The 25,217-nt window shown below is 65.6% G+C and overlaps 4 protein-coding genes across 5 annotated transcripts in view; 1 reads left to right on the plus strand and 3 right to left on the minus strand.

The window, feature by feature from the left end:
- CHD5 (chromodomain helicase DNA binding protein 5) overlaps positions 1-10,783 on the minus strand; it is a 30,291-nt gene extending 19,508 nt beyond the window's left edge. The window contains 7 exon segments of the mRNA XM_086476066.1: positions 608-731; positions 2,396-2,520; positions 3,787-4,025; positions 4,573-4,691; positions 5,475-5,654; positions 9,372-9,502; positions 10,720-10,783. Of these exon segments, the coding sequence (XP_086332192.1) occupies positions 608-731; positions 2,396-2,520; positions 3,787-4,025; positions 4,573-4,691; positions 5,475-5,654; positions 9,372-9,502; positions 10,720-10,783 (982 nt within the window).
- A 267-nt stretch (positions 10,784-11,050) lies between these two features.
- Positions 11,051-13,568, minus strand: RPL22 (ribosomal protein L22). Its single transcript, XM_086476068.1, has 4 exons — positions 13,511-13,568; positions 12,982-13,086; positions 12,132-12,256; positions 11,051-11,273 (listed from the first exon to the last, which is right to left on the minus strand). Exons 1-4 carry the CDS (start codon positions 13,520-13,522, stop codon positions 11,129-11,131), a joined length of 387 nt encoding a protein of 128 aa, XP_086332194.1. The 5' UTR covers positions 13,523-13,568; the 3' UTR covers positions 11,051-11,128.
- A 1,392-nt stretch (positions 13,569-14,960) lies between these two features.
- RNF207 (ring finger protein 207) lies at positions 14,961-19,396 on the plus strand. 2 transcript variants are annotated; one of them, XM_086476215.1, is made up of 17 exons: positions 14,961-15,151; positions 15,306-15,438; positions 15,531-15,675; positions 15,749-15,830; positions 15,903-15,978; positions 16,068-16,193; positions 16,322-16,368; positions 16,497-16,569; positions 16,642-16,710; positions 16,881-16,949; positions 17,059-17,180; positions 18,196-18,385; positions 18,473-18,658; positions 18,736-18,787; positions 18,879-18,996; positions 19,067-19,147; positions 19,234-19,396. In XM_086476215.1, exons 1-17 carry the CDS (start codon positions 14,961-14,963, stop codon positions 19,394-19,396), a joined length of 1,923 nt encoding a protein of 640 aa, XP_086332341.1. The 2 variants fall into 2 exon arrangements, with proteins under 2 accessions (XP_086332341.1, XP_086332340.1); XM_086476214.1 differs by having other exon boundaries at positions 16,322-16,367; positions 16,457-16,569.
- A 1,335-nt stretch (positions 19,397-20,731) lies between these two features.
- On the minus strand, positions 20,732-24,607 carry ICMT (isoprenylcysteine carboxyl methyltransferase). Its single transcript, XM_086476157.1, has 5 exons — positions 24,371-24,607; positions 24,100-24,188; positions 23,853-24,022; positions 22,803-23,020; positions 20,732-22,052 (listed from the first exon to the last, which is right to left on the minus strand). Exons 1-5 carry the CDS (start codon positions 24,605-24,607, stop codon positions 21,870-21,872), a joined length of 897 nt encoding a protein of 298 aa, XP_086332283.1. The 3' UTR covers positions 20,732-21,869.
- Positions 24,608-25,217: the final 610 nt, after the last annotated feature.

Consider the following 25,217-nt stretch of genomic DNA (forward strand, 5'->3'; position numbering starts at 1 on the left):
GCTGCTAGGGGACAAATCCCGGCGGGATCACACGTGCAGGCAGGCTGCCAGCTGCCCACGCTGCCCGTGCCACACCCCAGTGCCCAAAGCGCAGGCAGGGTCCTGGGGCGGGCAGGGGGCTCAGCCGCCCTGGGGGGCTGGGAGCCGCAGCAAGGCGGGGCAGGGGGGCTTTGCGAGCCGCGGCACCGCGGCAGGGCAGAGCACCGCGACCACGGCTCTCCCAAAGCAACTCCGAGCGGCGACACGGAGCTGGCTCGGGGGCAGACGAGCCCCACGCGGTGGCTGATGGCTGGAGAGAGAGAGGCCCGGAGGGAAAGCTGCGGGCCGAGGGAAAAGCCCTGCCAGCAGCTGCTCCACCGGCACCACGGGGGCAAGCCGGCGCCCCGCGGCAGGATCTGCCCACTGCCTTCTGGCAGGCACGAACCCATCAGCGGCACAGCCTGGTCACCAAGAAAGCCCCTCGCACTCCACACACACAGATGAGCACAACCACATCCTCTCCCACCGAGCCAGCGCCAGACAGGGCCTGGAGCTGCCAAGGCCAGGAAAGCACCACCTGAAGGGGAAATCCGAACAGAACAGGCACAGAGTACAAAGGATGGCCTACTCCTCTTTTTCTTTCTCCTCCTCTTCCCTCTCTTCCCCAGGCCAGCCGAGCACTCGGAGCGCACTGAGGAGCTGTTGATGCTGGCGCTGTCGAAGTCAGATTCCTCCCGTTCCTCCTCTTCGCTCTGCAGAGGGGAAAAGCAAAGCACACACAGTCCGAGCGCTGGCATCCCGGCAGTCGCTCCCAGAGAACACCACTCTGCAGAGGAACAAACCCCCAAAGACCCACATAAACCCATGTGGTGGGTGGCCGAGCTCCCCAGGGCACCACCCATTCCACTGAGCGTGTCACAAGGCGTTAGGCATCAGGGGAATCTCTTCTGTCAGATCAGCAAGTGCAGATCTGGGCATCACTGGCGCCTGAAGGCAATTACCTCGCACTGCTCGGCACAGGGGCAGCTTGTCCAGTTCACAGCACCGGTGTGCAATCACCGAGCAGATCTCAGGGCACGTTTAAAATCTATAATTCAACGGGCCAAGTCCCTGCTCGGCCTCCCTGACACGAGGTGGGCTCTGGGTTTCCCCTACAGCCTGCCGGCCCCGCTGGCACACAGCGCGGAGCCACGGCGTCATGCGGCTGGCCAGGCACGTTGGGGAAGGCTCGGCCTCTCGCAGGCATCGCTCAGCTGCAAGAGCTCGCTGCCGTGACCATGTTATCCCGGGTGCAGACGCCCAAAACAGAGACAGGGAGGGGACACGACCCCCTGCTCCCGCTCCTGTGCAGTCAGGGGCCCCTGTGTCGCTGCTTGGCAGAACTTTGCTCCCTTTCTCGACACCCGTTTCAGCTGGTGTCAGCCCGTCTGTGGGCCTGCACGTAGGCATTCATGCCTGACCTTCCTCGTAAGGTGAAAGGAGCTAAACAGGCCCGGCATCCAGTGGCGTCAAAACCCACAAGCATGTCTGGATTCTTATTCCGGAGCCTTATGCACGCAAATCCCCGATTTGCACCCCGTTAATCGGGGGCTTAGCGCTCCAGCTGCAGGAGCAAGCCCAAGCTCTTTGGAACCCTCGGAAAGACGAACAGGCAGATCTGGAGCGCACCCGGAGAGGGGATGAATTCTTCGTGATGGGCCACTGACAAAAGGCAGCAGCGAGCGGCTGCCCGGCACCGCTCCTTGGCTCCCGCCCCTGACCCACGGAGGGATCGACCAACGGGCGGTGTTACGTGAACCAGAGCTGGCCGAGTCAGTGAGCTCCAGCAAGGGTGAACTAACGGGATTTTGATCAAGACCTGCAAGAGTTCCACCCCTGTTCAACAGTTATTTAAGAGATTTATTCTTTAAGCTGCTCTGCTGTTCTTCAGAACGTGCCTGACACCCGGGTGCTGACAAGAGCACACATACGAACTGCAGCAGAGCCCTGCTGCTGTGCTGGGAAGCTCTGGCACCCCTGGGCTACGCTGCAGGATCCCAGATGCCCAGAGCAGGCTATGCTAATGTAATTAAAGCATCCGATAATTCTCTTGGACGTACGGTTCAGCTGGAGTGCAAGCTCTGAAGAGTTCCTTTGCAGATGAAATCTGAAATGATGGAATTACAACCTCATTGCTGAACGTAAACGTGGTTATATGATTTCAGCAGAAATTGTGCCCAGACGTGGTGCCTACCGATCCGAGCCTGGGTCAGCTCCCTATCAAAGGGACGAACGAACGTGCCGATCGGAGACTGGTGCCTCGCAGAGGGACACCAACGAGGCTGTGACACCCCCTACAGGAGGGAGGCTTCCAGGAGAGGGCTCGCCCCAGCGTTCCCCTGCTGCACCCCCCCACAAAAAGGCGGCATGTACTTACAGAGGAGCCCTTTTTCCTTTTGCTGGGGATTCCTCCAAACCGGAATTTCAGGCCTGCCATCTTTTTCCCCTTCCCCTTTTTCTTCCCATCTTTGGTGCCCTTGATTTTCTTCCGCACGCCTGGACCTGGAGAAACAGAAGGCTTGTTCGGTACTGCACAAACAGCTGTCCCCCAAATCACCCCCACCCCAACCCCAGGATTTACAGGGAGATGAGCGAGCACCAGGGACCACGGGGAGCAGGGCAGTGGACCACAGAGCACGTCCTGCGGGGCAAAAGGCTGCAAGGCCAGACCCAGCACTCTTGAAGAATCAGAGGAGGAAAGCACCTGCCCCGGGATGCAGGAGAAGGGCCGCGGGGCTGCGAATATTGAGTACGGGCTCAGGGGCCCGCAAGGTGGGGAGCAAAGAGGCGGCCGTGGCGGGGCAGGAACACCGCGCTGAGCCACCGCGGAGGAAGGCGGGTGCAAGCTGCGGTCTGGGTCAGCTGCCAGCGCTGAGCCGCTCGTTCCAAACCTCTCGAGGCACCAGGAACCGACGACTGCACCGTCAGAACAGCAACCTTCCCGAGGAGGAGCATGACACGAACCAAGGGAGATCCCTCCCTCTCCCACTGCTGCCCAGCTTCCACAGCAATCTGCACGGCCCCTTCCCAGCGTGGGGAAAGCAGCACCAACCTGCTGTCAGAAACGGACAATGCTGACAGCAGGAGACCCCTTTCAGTACGGATCAGACTATCTCCAGAGGAGCTACTGCAGATCACAACCGGGCTTTGGAGACAGTCACCTTCCACCCAACGGCTAGAAGAACAAACCCTTTATTCCGAAAGAAAGCTGCAGCCTTATGCCAGTGCCTTTCCATCACTGAACTCCCCGCCATCTCAGAGACAAAGCACTTGGCTTGACTGCCAGACGGTGCACGTTCACCTGGCCAGACTGTACCCGCTCTGCCGACACACCGCTGCCCTAGTCATGCTAACCTACAAACGCTCTTCAACCTGGACACAGACTCTGAGGATACTGCTGGTTTCTGGAGGGCTTTACAGCCCTGAAGAATCCCCCAGGAGAGAGGACGGCACAGCAATACACGGCCCAATCGCTTATGAAGATCCAAGAACAAAGCTGAGCATTCATGGCCCCAAACTGCCCACGCTCCAGGGTGCCCTGGCACAGCTCACAAACCGCAGCCCCCTCTGCAAGGGAGCGGGCGCTGCAGACACGCCTCTGGCGCCACCTCCGCCTCCCGGTTTGCGGAAGCACGTCTCCTGCCCGGAGATGCTTCGCCACCTCTGCCAGCCTGGGGACGCGGCCGGCCAGCTCTGCAGGCCCGGCAGGCAGGCTGTACGCCACCGGTGAGAGCAGCCCCCGGCTCAGCCCACCGCGGCTGCACCTACCCTTGCCCTCCTTGGTCTTTGCCTTCCTGACGACGGTGGGCACGGCAGACTGCTGGGGGCTGGCGGCCAGCGGCGGGGCGACGGCGACGGTCTCCACAGCTGCAGCAATGGCCGCCGCCGCCGCGGCCGCCGAGCTGCCCTTGAACGGGTTGTTGGCACTGAACTCTCGCCACTTGGCACCAAGCACGGTCATCATCTTGGACATGGGGATCTTGGGGTTCTTCTTGGCGATCAGAGGCCTGAAGGGCAGGGGAGCGGGAGAACCACGCGTTAACAGAAAGGCGTCGCTGCTCCTGCTCGGCGCGGGCTGGTACCTCAGCCCAAGAGACACACCAGTGGTGTGCGGCTCACAGCAGGGGGTTGCTGTGCCCCACTGGCAGCAGCTCCACTGGAAAGGCAGCAGAAACCAGAGCTTTCTGAAACAAGTAGATATACATAAAGGAGCAGACCTAAGCTTCCTCAAAGACCGCCTTTCCCCAAAATACCTGTCGTGCTCTGGATGGCTCGCAGTGCAAGCAAAAGTTCATTCCTGTTAATTTTTGTCACAAAACTTTTCAAATAAGTGCACAAAAATGGGGTTTTGGAGAGAGGGAGAGGAGAGACAAACACTTCAGCTGTTTTCCAGTCAATCCTGCAATTAAAACAGAGTCCTGAGGACTGAGTCGGGTGAGGAGAAGCCACAAGGAGCTCCTGATGCAGAATTTACTTCACAGCTTCACCCACTGGACTGAGCAACGCCCAAACCTCAACCACCACACAAGGCCCTGGCCAGACCTAGCTTCCTACCTGAGGAACTGGCTGAAAGCCTTGTAATTAGTCAGCGTGTGATAATCTTCTTCTGAGAAAACGTAATCTACGTCATCGAGGCCCCACTCCTCCATCAGCTGGGCCGAGCTCTTGGGCTCCTGCAAATTTAGAGACATCATTAAGGTAAACGACTGTGGCTCTGCAGACGAGCAGCACAAAGCCAGGTCTGTCACGTGCTTCGTACCAAACGCCCTCCCCTTGTCAGCGACACGCAGGGATTCGTTTCTGTGATTTACAAAACAGAGCGTGTGCAAGTGCTTCACAAACTAATGCTGCACACGCTTCCAAGGAGCAAATTAACGTGGCACCACCTGAACGCTCCCCACACCATGTAACACAACCCAAAGCCTTGGCCAGTTTCACAGCTCCCAGAAACCCAATTGCCCTCTGCACGCACGATCATACAGCCTTCCCTCCCCCAGTCGTTCACCTGCAATCTCTTCCTTGCCACACCCAGGGCAAGCGTCTCACAAAACCCCCAGGCCACCCTCTCCCAGCACGAGCTGCTCTGCCACTCTCTGTCATCGCGTCCAGAGGACAGACGTGATGAATCTGCTGCTGGCGGGATGCAGGCAGGCGATCCGAGAAGGCAAGCTGCCTCAGACTGAGGAGCTGCCGTCTGCCAGAAGATCCAAGCTACCTGGCTAGGCCCCCATCCTGAGTAAAACACGCTGGCACATCAACACGTGGCTAAATCCCCAGCCCGAGGGGAGTGCTTGGCTTACGCTGCCACGCTTCATGCAAAGGGAACTCAGCCACCAGCACAGGGTGACTGGCCAGAAAACACAGCTCGGTTCTGAACAAGGCAACTCTCAGGGATCTGGCCACACCCCGAGGTCTCATGCTCTTGCCCCAGCTCAGGGTAAAGAAATCTTTGGTACCTTTAGACTTCCATCCTCGTTGTCATCTTCCTCTTCATCCTTTTTCTTCCGTTTTGGCTTTTTCTCCTTCTTGTCCTTCAGTTTTTTCTTCTTTTTTTTATTGGGGGAATAGTCACTCCCTTCGCTCTCAGATTTCTCGTCAATCTCCTCTTCGTTGTCTGACATTTCATCATTGCTCCCCTAAAACACAAAGCGACCGTGGAGAAAGAGCAGGGCCTGCCCCCCCCTCCACTCTCCTCCAACAAACCCTCCCAGCCAGCACGAAGCAACTGTTGTCACCAGCCAAAGTCAACCCTCCCTCGAACAAATAACTCTGCCGTGACACTGCGGGGCTGGGGGTAAACACCATGAAATCTGATTTGGGAACAGCAAGATGCACCTGACCCCAGGAGGCACAGCCAGAAAGAAATCCTTGGTTTACCTGGAAGCATTTCTCCAGGGCAGTTCCGTGATCCCCAGCCAACTTCCGCCCCAAGTCCCCACCCGTACACAGAGCCATTCCCTGCTCACGCAGGGCAACCCACGCCCTTTGGAAGCCCCAGACACAAAAGGAGATCATGCAACATGGCTGTTTGTGACAGCTTGTCTAGGCCAAGGTATGGAATGGAACCTTCATGCTTTTGCCTCAAGACTTGTTCACCGAGGGCAGCAAGAGAAGCAACGCTGAGCCACAGCCGTGCAGATAGATGCCTGCTCTGCCTCCACACTGTAACGTGCTCCTCTGGAAGCGCCCAGACGCCGCAATAACGCAGCACCCAGGCACCACTCTGGCGAGCAGCAGTACACACAGAAAGCCAACAGACAGCAAGCCAAGTGACCGTGCACATTAGAAATAGCTGGGTGCTAAACCAAGGAGCAACAACTCCGAGAGGCAGCTAACTGCTCTGCTAAAAGGTCCCAAATTGTCAGATAAGCAACACTTGGGCAACATTTTTGATTGATATAACACAGGTAATATATAATGTTCTGTCCTGTGCTTGCTTATACATGTTTTACATGAAAAACGTCGCATTCTTCTACCACCATGTGAACAGCTAAGAACCTGAAGGAAAGGAAGAGAAGATCTCTTTAGACACATGCAATCTTTCAGCCCAGGAGACAAGCACCACGCTAGGGTTTTGCTTTGTTGCCGTTTTCTTTTTCTGCCCCGGTGGGCGCTATGTGCTGCAGCAGAACCGTGCGACTGCCGGAGGATTCCAGCTGTCACATGAACAAACCAGTGCTGGGGGATGCACAGTCTTGAAGGGGCCACGAGAGGACGGTCAGGTGAGCCCGGTGGAATTCCCTCACTTTGACAGACAGGCGGCCACACGAACCCTCCCGTCTCCGGTGCAGACCTGGTCACACCCCGCTCCAGCAGTGAGGTGAGCCAGCGCTGGGTGGCTGCCGGAGGCGTTCTGCTTCCCCGCAGTCAGGAGGGAGCAGGCTCAGATGGGCAGAGCCAGAGTGGAGACCGGCCAGGCGTCATTTCGGTTTGCACCTGGGAGAGCAACACCGGCCCGCTGCACAGCCCTGACAGCACCCCCACCCCCATCCTGAGGGGTGCCGCGGGGAGCACTCGGGTCCCCAGCGACCCTGTGAGAGGACGCGGGTGTTGGGTCACCCCCCTGTCCCCCCCGGGGTGCTCGGGACCCCTCAAGAGCACAAGAGCTCAGTGGAGGGCTGCCCGGCCCCGGGCCCAGCACGCCGGGGAGGGCCCAGCACCGCGGACAGCGCCCGGCCGGGGCTCAGCACCGCGGACAGCGCCCGCCCCGCCCCGCCCCGCCGGGTCCCGCCTTCCCTTCGGCGGGGTGAGAAACGGCCGTCGTCATCCGGCACGGAACACCGGGTTGCCATGGCAACCGCTGCAGCACGGGCTGACGTTCCCCCTCTCCGCTCCGACAAGGCCCTCCGCCCCCACACGCCGCGGCTCAAACCGCAGCCCGGCTGCTTTCCCGGGGGTCCCGCCGCACCGATTCCCGCGCCAGGGCGGCCGCCGGCGTCGCCCCGCACCGAGCGGGTTCCGCGGCGGCCAACTCCCGCACAAGCGCGGCGCGGCGCGGCAGCGCTCTGGACCGCGGGGGGCTGCAGGGCGTCAGTCAGCCGTGGCCCCGCGCCGCAGGCCTGCACCTCGCTCCCACCTTCCCCCAGCCGGGGGAACGTCCACTTACCCCACCAAACTCTCGAGGAGGAGTTTAGCAAAAGGAAGCCCCGTTCAAGATCCCCCCTGTCTTTTTTCTCCTCATCCCAAAACGCAGCCTGGGTGCTGCTCGGTGCCTACCAATAGCTACAGCACCAGCTTCTCGCTGGTTTGATGGATGAGGGAACCGTCTCCCACAGGGGGAAACAAGGTTGGTGAGCGCTGCCCACGCAAGGCATTAATTAAAAAAAACAAGCGCACTCCATGTTCAACCCATCAGTTTCTCCCCACCCCCAGTAAGGCAGCAGCCAGACTCGGCCCAAGCTGCACACGTTGCTGGTGGGCTCAGGCAGGCCAGCACTGGCAGAGCATGAACAGAGGTGAAAACACCATGGGGTTTTATTTCATCCACCCCCAGAAAAGCAGCATAGGGAAAAAAAAAACACATGTCCAAGGATGGAAGAGGCAGAGGGCCTTGAGCCAGCTTTGTGTGGTGCCTGCAGAAAGAGAAGAGCATCACCATGGCCACGAAGGCAAAAAGCTTCCTTGGGGCCACGACTTCTGCAAAAGGCTGGCAGGGAACGCAGTGCAGGGTGGAATCAGCCTTCTCTAAATCAGCAGCTCATCGTGCTCCCATCAATAGCAAAAGCACTTTAACGCGCTGCCTCAACCAGCCAAGCTGCTTTTACAGATCCCAGGGGGAGCAGCAGCGACGGCTGGCCGACAGCAGCCCCGCTCAGCCCTGGCTGGCAGGGGAAGGGGCAGGGATGGGTCTAATTGTGCTCAATGTGTGACTTTTCTCCCCAGCATCACTGGGGAAGGAAGGGGGCCGAAGAACCTCCACTGTTCGCCCTTTCTTCTCAGCAGCCTATTTGCATTCCATCAGCAAAAGGGCCAGCGCACCAGATGTCTGCTCCCGCCCTCACGTCCAGCGCTGCCCGGGGGTGGCAGAGCCAGAGGCAGAGCCCGAGTGGCACGACATGGCAGCGAGCCCAGCTCCGGGACTGCGCCGTGCCGGAGCCATGCGCCCCGGCAGAGCACAGGCACTGCCGGTTGGCCTTGCTGACCAGCCAGCAGCCCCCCAGCGCAGTCTCGGGACAGCCTCATCCTCATGGACAGGGCACCTTGTCTTTGTTTTCCTACAGAAGGCCCAGCAGCCCTTCCACGTGCCAAACCCTAGAAGCCCTGACACTGTCTCACTTGCAACACACCCTCCACGAGCACAGCTGACGCCAGCATCCGCAGAAACCTGCAAGCCTTGCCTGGCACGCCCCCAGGGCAGCGGTTCGTATCGCCCTGCTCAGAAACATGAGCCCCTGGTGCCACAGCGGTCCAGGATGCGATGGAAAGGTTTACTGCCTGCCTCTGGAGACCCTCAAGGAGGTGCTGCACTGCAGCACGGCTCCCACAAACAGGGGTGGACAGTACCACCGCACACACCACAGCCGAGCCCCTCCCGAGGGGCTGGGCAGCCACATCACTGCCAGCAGGCACGGTGGCCACTTCTCCCCCCAGCCGCTCACCACGGACCACCCATAGGGCAGATTTCCACCCCAGAGCCCCCGAACTGGGCAAGAACCACTCTTGCCCTGGCTCTGGGTCCCCTCCCAGTGCCAGGAGAGCACCTGCTCAGCAAAGGAACACACGGTAAGACCCCCTTTCCCCACCCACAGACACCCAAGAGGTGCTTCCAGCAGCCATCAGCACCCTGAGCAGCCTGACTCTGCATCACGGCCGAGAGGAGCCCCCCAGCCCGGTGTGAGAGCACACGGCGTTACCTCCTTCTTCCTCCTCTTGATTTTGGCAGCCTTGCCGTCTTTCAGCTTCTTGGATTTCTTTTTTTTCTGCACAGCCACCGGCTCTTCTGCGAAAAACTCATCGAGTCCTTCCAGCACCCCATCATCTTCTTCTGGGGACAAAAGGGACAGCTCTCACGGACGGACTGCACAGGCACGCAGGACACTGCGCCCGCGTTCATCCTCACAGAGGAGCACACCCGAGTGGCAGCACCAGGCAGCGAAACGAGCCCCACAGCCTCTCCCAGGGACCGTCGTGCCAGCAGCTGACCCACTGCCGCCCCTCGAGGGAGCCCGGCCTTGATGCTTCTCGTGCCCAGCGCCTGCTGCCGCTCACCCCCAAGCACCCAAGGTTTTGGCAGTCTTGGGACACGGGGGAAGGGGACGCCCCATGCTGCCAGCTCTTACTGATCCGGGTCCGCAGGTGGGTAGGGAGCGTCAGGCTTCCACCCTTCAGATCTCCAAGCAGAGCCCATTGACACAGATTCAATGGAAGGTGAAGGAGGAAGAGGAAGGCCTCGCGTGCAAGACGCGTGCCATGGCTCGCAGGAGGTTGGTCTGCCACGGCTCCGCGCTTGGGGAGCACCACGGGCACCCGGCTGGGCTGCGTGGGCCAGCTCAGGGACCCCAGCCCCGGGCAGAGGCAGCAACCCCAACACACGCCCTCGCCTTCCCGCCATCGCCAGCGAGCCCCTTCATCCTGTCCAGTTGATGCAGTTCGTTAAGGCCTACGTTAGCGTTTTCATTTTTAATTTCTGAGCTTATACAGGACAGCACCCCAGAGCCGCTGGACATCTCTCTTGTTCGACTCCCAGCATGCTGCTTTAACGCCCAGCAAGGCGGGTGCCCGAGCTCCACGGAATCCACCGAGAAGGGCAGGAGCCGGGCAGCGCCGGGAGCCCACCCCCGCCCCGCACACAGCCCCCGGCCCCCCGGTTCGGAGCCGGCCCTCCGCTGGGCTCGGAGCCCGGAGGGGAACCGGCTTTTAAGGGTGCGCGGAGAGGTGCGCCTCCGCGGCGGGACCGGGGCCGCCCCCCGGCGCCGCTCCGGGAGGGAACGGCGGCAGGCGCGGGGTGCCCGGGCCGGGAGGGCCCGGCGACAGACCCGGGCCTCGGAGAGCTGCCAGCGCCCGGTCACACCCCCCCCCTCGCCGGGGCCGCCGCGAAGGCCCCGCCGCCCCTTCGTGTGACGCTCCGGGATAAACGGGGACCGAGCTGGAGGAGCAGCGCCCGGCGGAGACCGCCCCGGGAGGGCGAGGCCGGCTGCCCCCGGGGCCGGGCCGCGCCTCAGGGGAAGGCCCCCGCCGCCGCGCCCCCCGCCCGCCGCCTACCCGAGACGTCCTCCTCGTTCTCCGCGTCGTCCAGCAGCTCCCGGCCGGCCGCCGGCCCCCGCATGCCGGGCAGCGGCGGCAGCAGCAGCAGCGGCGGCGGCGCGGCCCGCCCCGGGGCCGAGCGGCGGGGCCGTAGCGGCGGGCGCGGCCGCTCCGCGCCAAGATGGCGGCCGACGCGCCACGCCCCCCCCCGTGACGTTCCCTTGCCTCGCGCGCCGCGCCCCCAGCCCCGCCCCCTCCCGCCTCCAGCCCCGGCGCTCCCCGAAAAGCCCCAAATCCCCCCCAAAACCAGCCAGCCCCCCCCGGCCCCGGGCGGCAGCGCAGCGCGGGGTAGCAACAACTCTCCCCGACGTTTATTCCAGGAACGCAAAACTGTACAAAATGGCTGCGGGGGGGGCGGCGGGCGGGCTCAATCCTCCTCCTCCTCCTCCTCCTCGTCCTGGTTGATCTGGAAGTAGCGCAGCTCGTAGCTCTCCTTGCTGTTGGCCACCACGCGCAGCCAGTCGCGCAGGTTGTTCTTCTTCAGGTACTTCTTGGTCAGGTACTTCAGGTACCTGCGGGGAGAAGCGGGGCTGGGAAGCGGCTCTGCGCCCCCAAACCTGCCCCCTGCGACACCCCCCCCCGTGGGGGCGCTTTGGAGAACACATACCCCCCCCGTCCCCGCCAGCTTCCACCTCTCCCAGGAGCGCCGCGTCCCTGCCAGCGCGTCCCGGCAAAGCTTCGGCCTGGAAACGCCACCACCGGGGAAATCACGCCGGCGACACCGCAACACGGGGCCTGGGACACCATTTCCCCCCCGGCCCCGTCACCCTCCAGGCTGCGACCGCAGTGCCGCATCTCCACAGCACCGGTGCAACGCCGCTGGGACGGCAGCACCGACAGAGAAACCACGTCGGGTGAGACACGGGTGCTCAGAGCAGGGCACCGTCCCCAGGCCACGCGCGGTTCCCCTCTCCCCACCGCCCTACACCTCCAGCCGCCCCACAACGCCGGCTCCGCCACGGCCAAACCCCCCTCCCCTGAAGCCCCCCGAAGGAGAGGCAGCCCCGAGAGGCAGCGGGAGGGCAGGAGGCCGGCAGGACGGGAGCGGAAGAGCTTCGCGGTGGATCCACCGCTCAACGCCGCCCTCCTCATCCTTTCGGCCGCGTGTCCTCCCCTGCCGCCCGCCCCCCCGGCGGGGGTATAGACCCCAAAGATCACTCAGGAACAGCACCCAGCACACCGAGCATCAGGCAGCCCTGAAGCGAGGGTCTTGCACGACCCCTGCACCGAGACACCTAGTCACTGCCGGGCCCCCCTGCCCGCCAGGCTCCCGGCTGAGCACCGGCCATCCCCCGCCTAGGGCCGACGGCAGCGACCGACCGCGGCTGCAGCGGCAGCCCGGGGACACGGGGCTGCCCCTCCCCCCTCACCTCTTTGAGAACGGGACCTCCGACGTCACCGTGATCTTGCTCTTGCTCCTCTCGATGGTCACCACGCCCCCGCCCAGGTTCCCCGCCTTGCCGTTCACCTTGATCCTCTCCTGCAGGAACTGCTCCTGCAAGAGAGCGACGACACCGCTCAGCCGGGGCCACCGGCTCCCGCCGGGCACGGCCCCCCCCCGGCTCGCTCCTGCCTGGCGCTGCGGCTCTTTGCTCAGAGCTGGGGAAGAGACAGGAGCGCCATCCTGCCCGGGGACAGCGGGGCAGGCAGCTCCGAGCCGGCCAGCGCCTTCCGCAGCTCCTCCAACCGGCCCACGCAGCCCTACGCGTGCACGAGGGTCTCTCAGCGAGGTGGGAACACGAGGGGCAGCCGGCGAAGGGACGGCTGGGTTAGGACCCTCCCAGGATGCCGCAGCCCCGCGCTTCCGACCCGCCCTCGAGCATGGGTGGAATGAAACGAGCTCACCCCATGGCAGCTCCCTGCCCTCGCCACGTAACAAAACCCACCCTGGGAGGGATGAAGGGCAATAAGTGTCCGGTGGGGAGGGAAAAAGCTTGCGCTGTAACTACCGAGGGTTTAAAACCAACGAACGCCCCGTGGCCGCCAGCACAGCCGAGCTCCCCCTGCCCGTGCGGTGCTTCTCGGCGGCGCAGGCTTTTACGCTGCGCCGTGGCGAGGGGCAGGAACGGAGGTGGGGGCTGCTGGGGCTCTGCTGATCAGCATGATGCTGGGAGCGGAGCCAGCAGCCCTCCCCCCAGAAAGGCCCGGGGGGAGGGGGGGGAGGGGGGCAGGAGGGCCATCCCGTCTGCCCCCGGGGCGGCGGGGACGCCCCGCACTCACAAAGTTGGCGGCGTCCATGATGCCATCCTCCACCGGGTGGGTGCAGTCCAGGGTGAACTTCAACACCTGCTTCTTTTTTTTGCCACCTTTCGCTGCGGGCTTCTTCTGCAGCAGGGGGAAAGGAAGAGCCGTGAGGGACCGGCTCCCGGCAACGGGCCCGGGGCAGCGGGGAGGAGGGAGGCGGCCGGGCCGAGCTCCAGGCTGGAGGTAAAAGGACCGGGCCGAGCTCCGGGCAGCGGGGAGAGGGAAGCGAAGGGGTCCGGGCCACGATCCGGGCAGCGGGGAGAGGGAAAGGGGCCCCACGGCCGCCCCTCCCCTCGATCCCACTTGGCGGGCTGCGCCCGGTGGAGGCCCAGGCTCACCCCCGGAGGAGGCCCGGACCCACGCGCAGGCCCAGGCCGGGCCGCGCCGGGCCGGAGGAGGCCGCGCCGGGACAGACGGGGCCGGGGAGGGGCGGAGGACCGGCAGGCCCCGTGCGGGAAGGGCGGGGGAGGAGCGGCCCGGCCGCCCGCCGCCGGCGGAGACTCACCACGGGCGCCATGGCGGCTCCAGCGAAGGGGCAAAAAGGGAGCGCCGCCCCGCGCGCATGCGCGGAAGCGCCCTCGGGCGGCCAGAGCGCACGCGTCGACCTCCGCACCGCTTGCGCCCACGCCGCCGCCGGGCGGCGCGCAGGCTGCCGCCGGGCCGCGCGCCGCGCGCAGGCCACGCCAGACGACCGCTGAGAGAGTCGATGACTTCCGGCCCCTCCCACGCACCACTCTGACTGCTCCGCCAGCGCATAGTGCTGCCTGGCTGGGCGGCGCACGCGCGCGGCGGGCAGCGTGGGGGGGGCGGGGTTCTGGGGCGGGGAGTGAGGGCGGGGCCTGGGAGAAGGGGGCGGGGCCTGGGAGAAGGGGGCGGGGCCTGGCGGGGCGCCGGGAACAGGGGGGGCACCGAGGGCAGCGGGGATGGGTCTGACAGGGACCGAGGGGCCTCTCTGGAGCCCAGGGGGACCCCGTGAGGTCCCCCTGCACCCCGGGGGGCCCCCTTGCCCGCGGGGAGCACATGTCCCCGCACCCCGGTCACTGCCCACATCAGCCCTCCCGCACCCCGGGGGGCTGAGCTGCCCATGGGGTGGACACGTCCCCGCACCCCGGCACTGCCCGCGGGACCACCCCTGCACGCCGGGGTGCCGTGCTGCTGGTGGGGTGCACCCTCACCTCCTGCGGGCCACCACCGGGCCACACGGGTGGCCACGTCCCCGCAGCCCGAGGGCCGTCCCTGCCGCGGGGCACCGAGGAGAACACGGGGCTATTTTTGGGCCGCGGCGTGGCAGCCGCCCGGCAGTGCCAGGGGCCCCACGTCACGGGGACGGCCAGGCCCTGTCGCCTCGGCATCGCTCTCATTCCAGCCGGGAGCGGCGGCACGGCTCGACTCGGCACAGCACGGCCGATCCCCCAGATTACGGACGGGGAGAGGTAAAGCCTTCGCCAACCACGGTGCCCCCGGTGCCGGGGACCGGGATGGGGGCTCCCCAGCGTGTGGGGCAGGTGGCCGCCTTCGCTGCCAGGCTGCCATCGTAGGGGACATCGCAGGGCAGGGAACGCACCATCGCAGCAGACGCTCCCTCCTGGGGGACACCCAGTTCTAGGGGATCCCCCATGCCCGTGCTGGGGGACACTGCTGCAGGGGATGCACCTTTGCGGGGGACACCCCATCCCAGGGGATGGTCCTGCTCTGGGGACACCCCGCTGCGGGGCCATCACCCCCCCAGCCCTGCCGCCCCCAGCCCGCGGTGCCAGGGGGAAGGGGCGCGTTTGGGGCAGCCTCGTGCCGCGCTGCTCATAACCTAAAAATAGGCGGCAGCTCGCGGGCCCCGGCGGGGCAGGTTCGTCCTTTCCGCGGCAGCCACAGTGCTCGCACGAAGCGGTGCCACACTGGGCCCCCCCGGGCACAGGGGGTTGAAGCGGGGCGCGAGGGTACCCCTCTCTGCCCCGCAGATGGCCGGTGGCATCTTCTCCCCGCTGGGGAGCTGCTCGGAGCTGGAGAAGGCCAACTGCCACCCGCTGGTCTGCCTGCTCTGCCACGAGCCCTACCAGCACCCCTGCCTGCTCGACTGCTACCACAACTTCTGCGCCAGCTGCCTGCGGGGCCGCGCCAGTGACGGCCGCCTGCGCTGCCCACTCTGCGGGTAAGGGACAGACCCTGCCCGGGGGGACGCCAGCACTGGGACACGCGGCCGGCAGCCTGGCACTGAGCTGTGGCGCTGCTCCCAGCGTCCCCAAAGCTGCCCCCAGCTGCCCCGAGCGGGTGTCGCCATCCTTATCCCCATCGCGCCCCCACAGGCACCCCTCGGTGGTGAGGGGGGGCACGGGTCTGCCCCCCGTGGACCGGCTCCTGCAGTTCCTGGTGGACAGCTCGGCTGACAGCGAGGAGGACGTGCAGTGCGCCAACTGCGACCGGTGCTGTGCCAAGGCGGTGAGGGCAGCGGGGCGGGCAGGTGGGGCGGGCAGGGGACCCCCGCCGGGGCTGTGCCTGCTGCCAGCCGCTGCCCACCGCCCCCCATGCAGGAGCTGGACACCATGTACTTCTGCAACACCTGCGGGCAGCCCCTCTGCGCCCCGTGCCGCGAGGAGACCCACCGGGCCAAGATGTTCGCCCGCCACGAGATCGTCTCCCTCTCCAAGCGCACCAAGGACATCCACAAGAAGTGCCGTGAGTGCCACGCTGCGCTGTGCCGCGCTGTGCCATGCCGTGCCGAGCTGCCTGACCCTCCCATCCCTTGCAGCACTGCACGAGGAGCCCTACATCATGTTCTCCACCGAGAAGAAGTCCATGCTCTGCATCAACTGCTTCAGGGACATGCAGGGGTGAGCAGCCCTGGCCCCGCACCCACCCCACGCCCCCCGTCCCGCCCCGCAGCCTGATGCCAGTGCCCGCAGGGAGAGCCGGGCGCACTGCATCGACATCGAGACGGCGTACATGCAGGGCTGCCAGCGGCTGGACCAGGCGGTGATGGTGGGCAGGGCCGGCGGGTCTCGGGGCGGTGGGGCGTGGGGGTGCGGTGCTGCCCACAGCGCCGCAGCCGCCCCGCCGCCCCCGGGCAGGCCGTGAAGGAGCTGCAGACCTCCACGCGCGAGGCCATTGTCCTCCTCAAGGCCATGATCGAGGAGGTGCGCAACAGTGCCAGCGAGGAGGAGGCGGCCATCAACTCCCTCTTCGGCCGCATGCAGGTGCGGGGCAGCTGCCTGCACGTCGGCCCCTGCGCCCACGGGTGCCCCACGCATTGGCACAGCAGAGCCGGGGCAGCGGGAGGGGACCGGGGTGGCCACAGGACTCAGGGCAGCTGTGCCATCTGCAGGAGCAGCTCTCCGAGAGGAAGAAGACCCTCCTGAAAGCCGTGCAGAGGTGAGGGGCTGCGGGCTGAGCCCCCTCCCAGGGGTGTCCCCCACCTCCTGGGGTGTGTCGGGGTGCCCTGGGGCCGGATGGCTCCCCGGTGCCCCGCAAAGGCTGTGCCGTACCCTGCTCTGCTGCAGCCAGCACGAGGAGAAGGAGAAGGCGTTCAAGGAGCAGCTCGCCCACCTCGCCTCCCTGCTGCCCACCCTGCAGGTAGGGCCCTGGGCTGGGCAGGGCTGCCACGGCCCCAGGGGACACCGGTGGTGACGCCCCCCCTGTGCACAGGTCCACCTGGTGACCTGCTCGGCCTTCCTGAGCTCCGCCAACAAAGCCGAGTTCCTGGACCTGGGCTACGTGAGTGGCGCTGGCGCTGCGGGGCGGCTGGAGCATCCCGCCGCGGTGCTGTGGGGCGGCTGGTGCACCCTGCCACGGTGCTGTGGGGCGGCTGGTGCACGCTGTGGCGGTGCCGGGCTCCCGGGCAGGGTGCCGGGCACCCCTCACCGCGCCTCGCCGCTGCCTTTCAGCAACTGATGGAGAGGCTGCAGAGGATCGTCAAGCTGCCGCATCGCCTGCGGCCGGCCCAGACCAGCAAGGTACGGCCCTGCCACCCACCCGGGGCCGAGCCCCGGCCCGCAGCGCCCCGTGGGCAGCCCTGGCCGCCAGCATTGCCACAGCCTCACTCACCCCCGTCTCACCCCCTAGATCAACAGCGAGTACCGGGCCGAGTTTGCCCGCTGCCTGGAGCCCCTGCTGATGCTCAGCCCCCGCCGCTCCGTGGTGGGCAGCGCCGGCGGCATCGGTCCTGGCATCGCCGGCACGAACATGTGAGGTGCTAGGATGGCGCCCAGGGCTGGGGCCACACGTGCTGCTGTGTCCCCTGCCACGCATCCCACCGTGCCCAGCCTGCCCCCGCTGCTGCCCTTGAGCCTGTCACCTCGGCGGTGGCGCGGGGACAGCGCGGAGCACAGCTGCGCTGACGAACGACAGGCGCGGGGGCTTCAAGTGACACTTCTGGGAAGCGGGGCGGGCGGCAGGGCTGGCAGCAGGGTGTCTGGGTGAGCCTGCACCCTGCTCCCCAGCCCGGCCCCCTGCCGCGGTCTCCGGAGGGTTCTGCCATCGCTGCCGCGGGTCCTGCGCTGGGGCCAGCTCCTGCTCACCCGCGGCGCCGCAGCCTCTTTGCCCGCCACTATTTTTATCGGAATTTCAGGGAAGTGCCCGGCCGTTCCTCGCCCGGGATATATTTAGGCCCATTGATGTCACGGCAGCACCGGCCCTGCCAGGCACTGCCGGCTGGAGAGAGGACAAACGGGCGCTGCCGCCCCATGGGGACTGCTCCTCGCCCCCAGCCGGGCTTGGCGCCGCAGGGCGGCTGAGCTCCTGGGGGCTGCTGGCTCCGGCGCAGGCAGCGGGAGCGCGGCGCTGCACGGTAGGACCAATGGCGGTGGGGCAGCGGAGCCGGGGCGGTGGGGAGCGTGGGGAGGCTGCAGGATGGGGACACGCACAGAGGCAGCAGCATCCACCAAGGACCAGGAGATACCAGCAGTGAGGGAACGAGCTGCACCCTCCCTTTCGGAAACCGGAGGGTGCTGAGCTCGGCTCCTGCCTTCTCCCTGCCGCAGCTGCCCCGAAGCCGGGGGCATCGGCAGAGCACCCCTAGAAACCTGACTTCCGAGGGGGCACAAGGCGCCTCGTGTGTTCGGGCGAGGGAAGGGCCGTGCGGGGCTGGCGTGTCCCCAGGCACCCCGGGGGGTGAGAGGCGGCGGGGCTGAGCCCGGGCACAGTCCCCGGCACCTCGTCCCCGCTCGCCTGCAGCGCGCTGCTGTCGCCCTCTCCGTGCAGGCTCCCCGGCGGCCAATGCTCCAAGACCCTCATGGTGCCCAGCTGCCCCCCCGCCGGCGACAAAATGTCCACCGGCCCCATGGTGCGGAAGCCGACGATGCACCGGTACATCAGCACCAAGGTCCTGCTGGCTGAGGGGCGCGAGACCCCCTTCGCCGAGCACTGCCGCAACTACGAGAACACCTACCGGGTGGGGAGCGCGGTGGGACGGGGCAGGGCGGGGTGGGGCGGGGCGGGAGGGTGCTGCTCACGCGGCGGTGCCCCTCGGCCCCCACAGATGCTGCAGATGGAGATCCAGGGCCTGAAGGACCAGGTGCAGGAGCTGCACCGCGACCTCACCAAGCACCACTCGCTCATCAAGACGGAGATCATGAGCGAGATCCTGCAGAAGTCCCTGCAGATGGACGTGCAGATCGCGGCTCACTACTCTGCCGTGGAGATGATGCGCAGCGTCTTCGAGGAGGTACGGCCGGCGCGTCCCGGCACAGCAGGGTCCCTCCGTGCCGCAGCACGCTGCCAGGCTCCCTCTCCCCCCTCCAGGTCTGGGAGGAGACGTACCAGCGGGTGGCAAACGAGCAGGAGATCTACGAAGGTACTGGCAACCCCCTTGCCCCAGCCCCGAACTCCCCCTGCCCACGCCAGGGGAGCAGCCGCGGCCGCAGCCCGCTCCTCTCGCCCCCCAGCCCAGCTCCATGACCTGCTGCAGCTGCGGCAGGAGAACAGCTGCCTGACCACCATCACCAAGCAGATCGCGCCCTACGTCCGCTCCATCGCCAAGGTGAAGGAGCGGCTGGAGCCCAGGTGAGGGGCGCGGGGGGGGCTTTCGGGGCCGGCGGGGACGCAGCCGTGGCTCACGCCCATCCCACTGCAGGCTGCAGGAGCCCCGGGAGCCCAAGGAGGAGCCGGCAGAGACGCTGCTCAAGATCTGCGACAACACCGAAGCGGCGCCAAGGTAGGCGACGGCGAACACCCAGGTGCCAAATTCCCCCTGCGCCCTTTCCCAGGCGCTGACCCTGCCGAGGCGCCTTCCTTCCCCAGGGACGCCTCGCCCGGCAGCAAGGACGGGGCTCCAGCCAGCCGCGGGCAGGGCTGCACACCCAGCAGCGGCCCTGGAGACCCCTCCCCAAAAAGCAAAGACTGCTGCAGGGGCCAGCAGAAAAGCGGGGCCGAGAGCGCTGCCCAGAAGGAGCTTGTGCCATAGAGCCCGGTGCCGAGCGAGGGCAGGGGGCTGCCGGGGCCCCCTTGCCTCGTGCCACGAGCGAGGGCAGGACAGCACAGCCCGGGCACGCAGCGTACCAACAGCCTGCCTCGGGGCAACTTCGTTTGCCTGAGAAAATAATGGCCTTTATTCGCTCCCTCTCCTGTGTTAGATGTGCAATAAAAGGGCGCAAGTGTACGTGTCTGCTGGGTTCTGCGGCTCTGGACAGAACGGGCCTCCAGCCCCTCTTAAAACCACACAGTTTGTGAACGTGGGGAAAATAAAACAACCCCCCCGGTGTAGGGTAGAGCCAGGAGCTCACCGCAGGGTCTCGGAGCGCCCCGTGAACGCCGACAGGCAGCGGAGCGAAGACACAGGCCCCTGCTCCTTGTGCTCCTCTGCTGTTTAACAGCTCACCCACGGCTGCGGCGCAGGAGGGCAGGGTGCGAGGGGGTGCGAGGGCTTGCTCCCGCTGCTCCCTGGGGATCCAGACGCCTTCCCTGCACCCAGTGAGCTCCCGTCTCCTCACTGAGCTTCCAGCCACAGGATTCGGGGAAAATACAAGGTCAAGAGAGGCTGCGGGTCTCAAAAGCACCGGGAGGGCTCCAAAGGTTTTGCTTGAGGCGAAGTTTGTCCCTTTCTTTCGGTGCCAAAGCACCCCACCTCGGGCAGACCCTGCTGCCGCGCAGCCGAGGCTGGGGGCAGAGCTAGCGCCGGGACGCTCCCGCAGCCGGGTCGAGGGGCGCTGGCTGCGAGGAGCCACTTGAGAACGAAGCTGTTCCACCGCCAGCTCACGTCAAACCCACGCGACAGCCACTTGGCTCGTTCCAGAGCGCGCTTGGGCGAGCTCAGCGCAGACACGCTAACACCTACCAAAACCCAGTTCATTTTTAACTGGCTCGAGGCACGTCGGCTACAGCAGGTCGTAGCTCCCATGGGGGCGCGTCAGGGGCACAGAAATGCCCGGGCAGGGGCCTACGAGGGACCACCAGAGAAATCCACGCCACCCGGCTGGCGTGGCTTCACATTCGCTCTTGTCTCCCAGGCTAAAGCCACGGTAACGGCCAAACCACCAGCGCAGGCGTTGAGCCGAGCGCAGCTGGAACCAGGCAGCCCCCGCCTCGGTTAAGTGAGGAGACGGAGAACTCGCCCCCTCCCTGCGGCTGCGCAGCCCCGCGGGTCACTGCGAGTCACGCCGTGCCTCAGCACCACGCTGCAGCGTCCTGAAAACCCTCTGGGAATGGTACAGGGACAGATTCCCGTTTCGATGACGTCACTGGCACCCCAAGAGATCTCCAAATAACCACCAGACAGAGGTCGGCAATATTTTTTCTTGTTTTGTTTTTTTTTTATAAAAACCCCCAAAATCAAAGCGATTTCCATCAGTGCCCCCTTTCCTGAGCCACACCACAGCACCTTCACCAAGGAACACCGCAAGCCCGAAGCGTGAACTGACAAGCAACTCGTCTCCATCCCAGCTAGGAGAAATAACGTAAAACTCAAGAAACCAGTGAACCTCTTTGGTATATAACGACAGAATAAGTTATACCACAAAGCTCGAGTAGGAACCATTTCCAAAATGGTCACGTTTAAAATAGCATTAGCTAGCCAAACTTCCTCCCCCGTTGGGAGACTTTCCCTAGAAGCATCTCCTAGCCGTGCCAACATCCCAGCTTTCGCCCAAAAAAGCAGGCAAGGATCCCGAGCGCTAAAGCCCTCGGCAAGCCCGGCAGCTGCGGCTCTTCCGCAGCCCAAAATCCCGGCATCTCCGCAGGACGGAGGAGGCCTGGCAGGATAGGAAGCAGCGCGATTTGGAAGCGGGAAGAGGGAACAGAGGGGGCGGCAGCCGAAACGGCGATTCCCAAATTCACGGCAGCAGCCGAGGGAGGGAGCGGGCTCGCTCTCCTGCCATGCTGCACGGCCCCAGCGGCACGAGGCGAGCTGGAGAATCCTCCCCATGAACGTCGGTGCCTCGGGGAGAGCCGACCGGTGCCGCGGCGCCGGCTCTCCGGCAAGCAGAATCAGGCCTAAGGAGAGGAAAGCCGTGCCGCCTGGCTCGCGAGGTCAAAAAGCTTTAAAAATGGAGCGATGCCAGAGGAACAACCCGCTGCCCGGCGCCTCTCCGGCCCGGGGGCGGGAGGGCAGAGCTGTTCTGCGGGGGAATCGGTCCGAAGGCGCTGCAGAACGATTCGGCTGCTGCAGGCAGGAGGGTTCGGCTCTCTCTAGGGTCGCTACAGGCTAAGATATCTGGAAGATCCCTGAATGTGCAACGAAGGACTTATCTCTAGGAGGACGAACGAGCTTCTGATCCGCTAGTGACCTGGCAGGCCGCCCAGCTCCACAGCCCTTCACCAGCTCCTCCTGGGCAGCCGGGAAATACCACGGGGCTACTGCCGGCACCGGTGCCACGCACCGTCCCTCGCCCCACGGCGCCTGGAGCCGGGCGTTCGCTCAGCCAGTCCGGTTTCCACCCGCATTACAGTTCCACTTTGACTCCTCTAATAAAAGGGAGACCCGACGGCACCTTCCTTTTGTACTCCAGGTACTCCTCCCCGAAGAAGTGAATAAGGGTGATCTCCTCCTCCTCGATCCGCTCCCTGAAGAAGCGCCAGGACGCCAGCGCGTAGCCCACCACGCAGACGGGATTGCAGAGCAGCACCTGCCAACAGACGCCGGCCGTTAGCGCCTCCTCGCCCCCCCAGACACTGAGGCTGCCCCTGCCCCCACCAGGCTGACTAACCCCCCCTCAGTTCAGTTTGCTGCCAGGTCGAACCGCTCTCCAAGGAAAAAACCCCAGCGCCTGTTGTGGGATCTCACTGGGAGGGAAGCGGCTGGCAGGCAGCTGCTGGCTCCTGCTGCCCCGGCTCTGGGGAGCCGTGCGTGGCCGCGCTGCTCTGCAGCGGGCTTTGCGCTCTCTCCAGAGAAACGAAACCAACTGCCAACCACAGGACGAGCACGACTAAGGCAGCACAGAGTTATGGCTCGACTGCAGCCGGCTTCCAGTCTACCCCCTGGGCGCTCTCAGAGGGAGCTGGCTTTGCCCTCCGGCACAGGACTGCCATTTATCAGCAGCAAGGCAGAGTCCGACCGCTGACGGGAGGCCTTTGGGCCACAGGGACGGGAGGAAGCTCTGGACCCCAGCTTTAGGCTGGCAGGGGATCACACCCCAAGCCTCCGAGGGCGTTCTGGCTCAAAGCCCGGCCTCGCCACCCCTGCTCGTTCCCCGAAGTGAAGGCGACGGGGTCTTCCCAAAGATCACACAGGGTCCTGACCCCGTGGGCCAGCGGGAGGCGTCAAAACCCGCACCCAGGCCTCCCCGGGTTCGCAGCCCGTCAGAGGCGGGGGGCAGCCTTCAGGAGAAAGACCCGGGTTACAAGATAGAAGTATCTGAGCGCGTCATACACGGTACCTGTGTTCCAATGCTCCAGTAAAACCATCCCACGTAAGATGGGTGTCGGAACCACCCATACACCCCGCTCGTCACTAGAGTATGAGTGTCCGATTTCTCGTTCTGAACAATATGGTTGAAGTTGGAGCCAGCGGTGAGCATGGCCGCTTTCCTCAGACAGTCCCCGAAGATCACCATCACCAACCCCACAGTGCTCAGCCAGGTGATCTGCTTCAGCTCTGCAAGTGAACACGGACGGGTCACAACAGGTTCGCACCGGTCACGCTCGTGGCACAGGGCAGGTGGTCACGGGGGGCTGGGTCTGTGGGTGGGCTTTTCCCCCCCCTCTCAAAGCACGACAACGGGTAGGACGCAGCCAGCGTGCCAGGCGCTGCCATCCCGCCGCCAAAACAGATGAAATTTCGCAGCACCCCCTGCCACGGAGTCAGCCCCGATGCCCAGCCCGTACGTCCTCGCGGCGGGTCGCCCTCAGGGGAACCCGGTGCTGAGGCAGGGCCCGGCTGCACGGTGCCGAGCAAAGCCGACGTAAAGCACAGCTGAGCGGAGGTGTTGGGGCCGGGCACGGGGAGCTCCGCAGCCTGCACCGCTGTTACACAGCCGGGAAGGAGAACATCTCCCCTCGCCCACAAAAAAAAGGCAGCACCCTGGACTGGGCAAACAGCAACAGTTTTTGCTGATTTGATTTAATTCCAGGTCAAAAGAGGACACCCAGATGTCAGCGAAGTGTCGCTCTCTGCGCCACCCAAGCGGCTCGAAAGGCGCTGGCAGAAAAGGGCCGAACACCCACGACACGGCAAAGACGGCCTGGCGTGTCAGAGCGAGGGGGGCGCCCCCCCCGCCCCCTGGGACTGCAGCTGAGAGGCTTTTGAGCACAGAGAGATTAAGGCCACGCCAAAGCCCTCCTCCACTGCCGCCACGGGTCAGCTCACGGGGGTCACCAGCGCTGTGCCACCAGACAGGGGTACCCAGGGGGGGCCACGTGCAGCCGGGCAGAGCCAGGGGACAGCGGGGGGAGGGGGGGTGGCGGCAGGGAGGGGCAGGGTGGCCGACCTGGGAAGAGGAGCTTCTCTAGCGTGAACTCCACCCAGGAGGAGAGGGCAGCCAGGTTGTACTCGAAGCTGTGGTTGAGCAGGAAGGAGTCCAGCGAGAGGCTGCGCGGGTTGTTGATGGCCGTCACCAGGTACTCCGAGTAGTGGAAGAGGGAGAGGGAGCACATGTACCTGCGGCGGGAGGGAGGGAACGCTGGGCAGAGCCGGGGGCCGTCGCACCCGCCCGGCTCCCCCGGCCCTTCCCTTACCATCCGAAGTGGCGCCAGGCGGAGCGGCCGGCACTGAGCAGAAGCCCGCAGCCGAAGGCGAAGCCCAGGAAGCAGGCCCGGACGGCGATCTGCAAGTAGAGGGAGGGGAGAGAGAGCTGCTGCCGCCGCCACCGCCCCCCGGGCCCGAGCCCGGGCCCCACCGCGGCCTTCCCTCGAGGCCCGATGTCTCCCGGGCCTGGCCCCCCGACCGCGGCCCCCCGGGGCCTCCTTCCACCCCCTGGGGCAGCTTCCCCGGGGCCTCCCCCCGCACCTTGTAGAGCGGCCGCGGGTAGAGCAGCAGCAGCGCCGCGTTGACGCCCGCCACGTGTAGGGCGAGCGCCAAGCGGCCGCGCAGACCGGGGGCGGCCAGCAGGGCGGCGGGGGAGCCCAGCGCCACCGGCAGCGCCGCCACCGAGGCCCCAAGGAGGAAGGCGGCCAGGCTGGCGCGGGCCTCCCGGCCCAGCCGCCCCCGCCGCGGACCCGCTGCCGCTGCCGCCGCCGCCGCCATTATGGCGGCGCCCGCCCCGCCCGCGTCGCCTGGGAAACGGCCGCGCAGCTCTCGCGAGAGCTCCGCCCCGCGCAGGCGCCGCGACCCTGGGAGCGGCACCGCCCTCGCGAGAGCTCCGCCCAGCGCACGAGCATTCGCCCGGGCAGCGGCGCCGCGCAGGCGCACTGGCCGCCGCCGCGGTGAGAGCGGGGCGCCGCCGGGGCCGGCCGGGGCACGGGCGTCACCCCCGGCCCGGGACTGGCGCTGCTTCGGGTCGTTGTTTAATACCGCGAGCCGAACACCCCGCGCCGCGCTGAACAGCCCCTCCGAGGGGCGAGGGCGCCGTTCCCGGCCCGGGCCGCAACCTTCGGGCCTGGGCCCCCCTCGCCACCCGCCGGGCCGCGGCCCGCCCGCCCTCTCCCTCCCGCTGGCACCTGCCCCACGCCGTCCCGGGGTGGCTGCGGAAGTTTTTCTGTGTTCCCCGTTAAAAGAGGCGTCTGCCCGGAACAACACGGGCGGGAGCCCCATGTGCTGCTCGTGGCCTCCGAGGGGACCGGGGGGGGGAGGGCAGGAGGGGGCAAGCAGCCCCATTTTTTGGAATAAAGCTTTTAAACCTGATGCTTGACACACA

Source organism: Leptosomus discolor, chromosome 20 (assembly GCF_034619465.1).
Source record: "Leptosomus discolor isolate bLepDis1 chromosome 20, bLepDis1.hap2, whole genome shotgun sequence".
Taxonomy (NCBI): domain Eukaryota; kingdom Metazoa; phylum Chordata; class Aves; order Leptosomiformes; family Leptosomidae; genus Leptosomus; species Leptosomus discolor.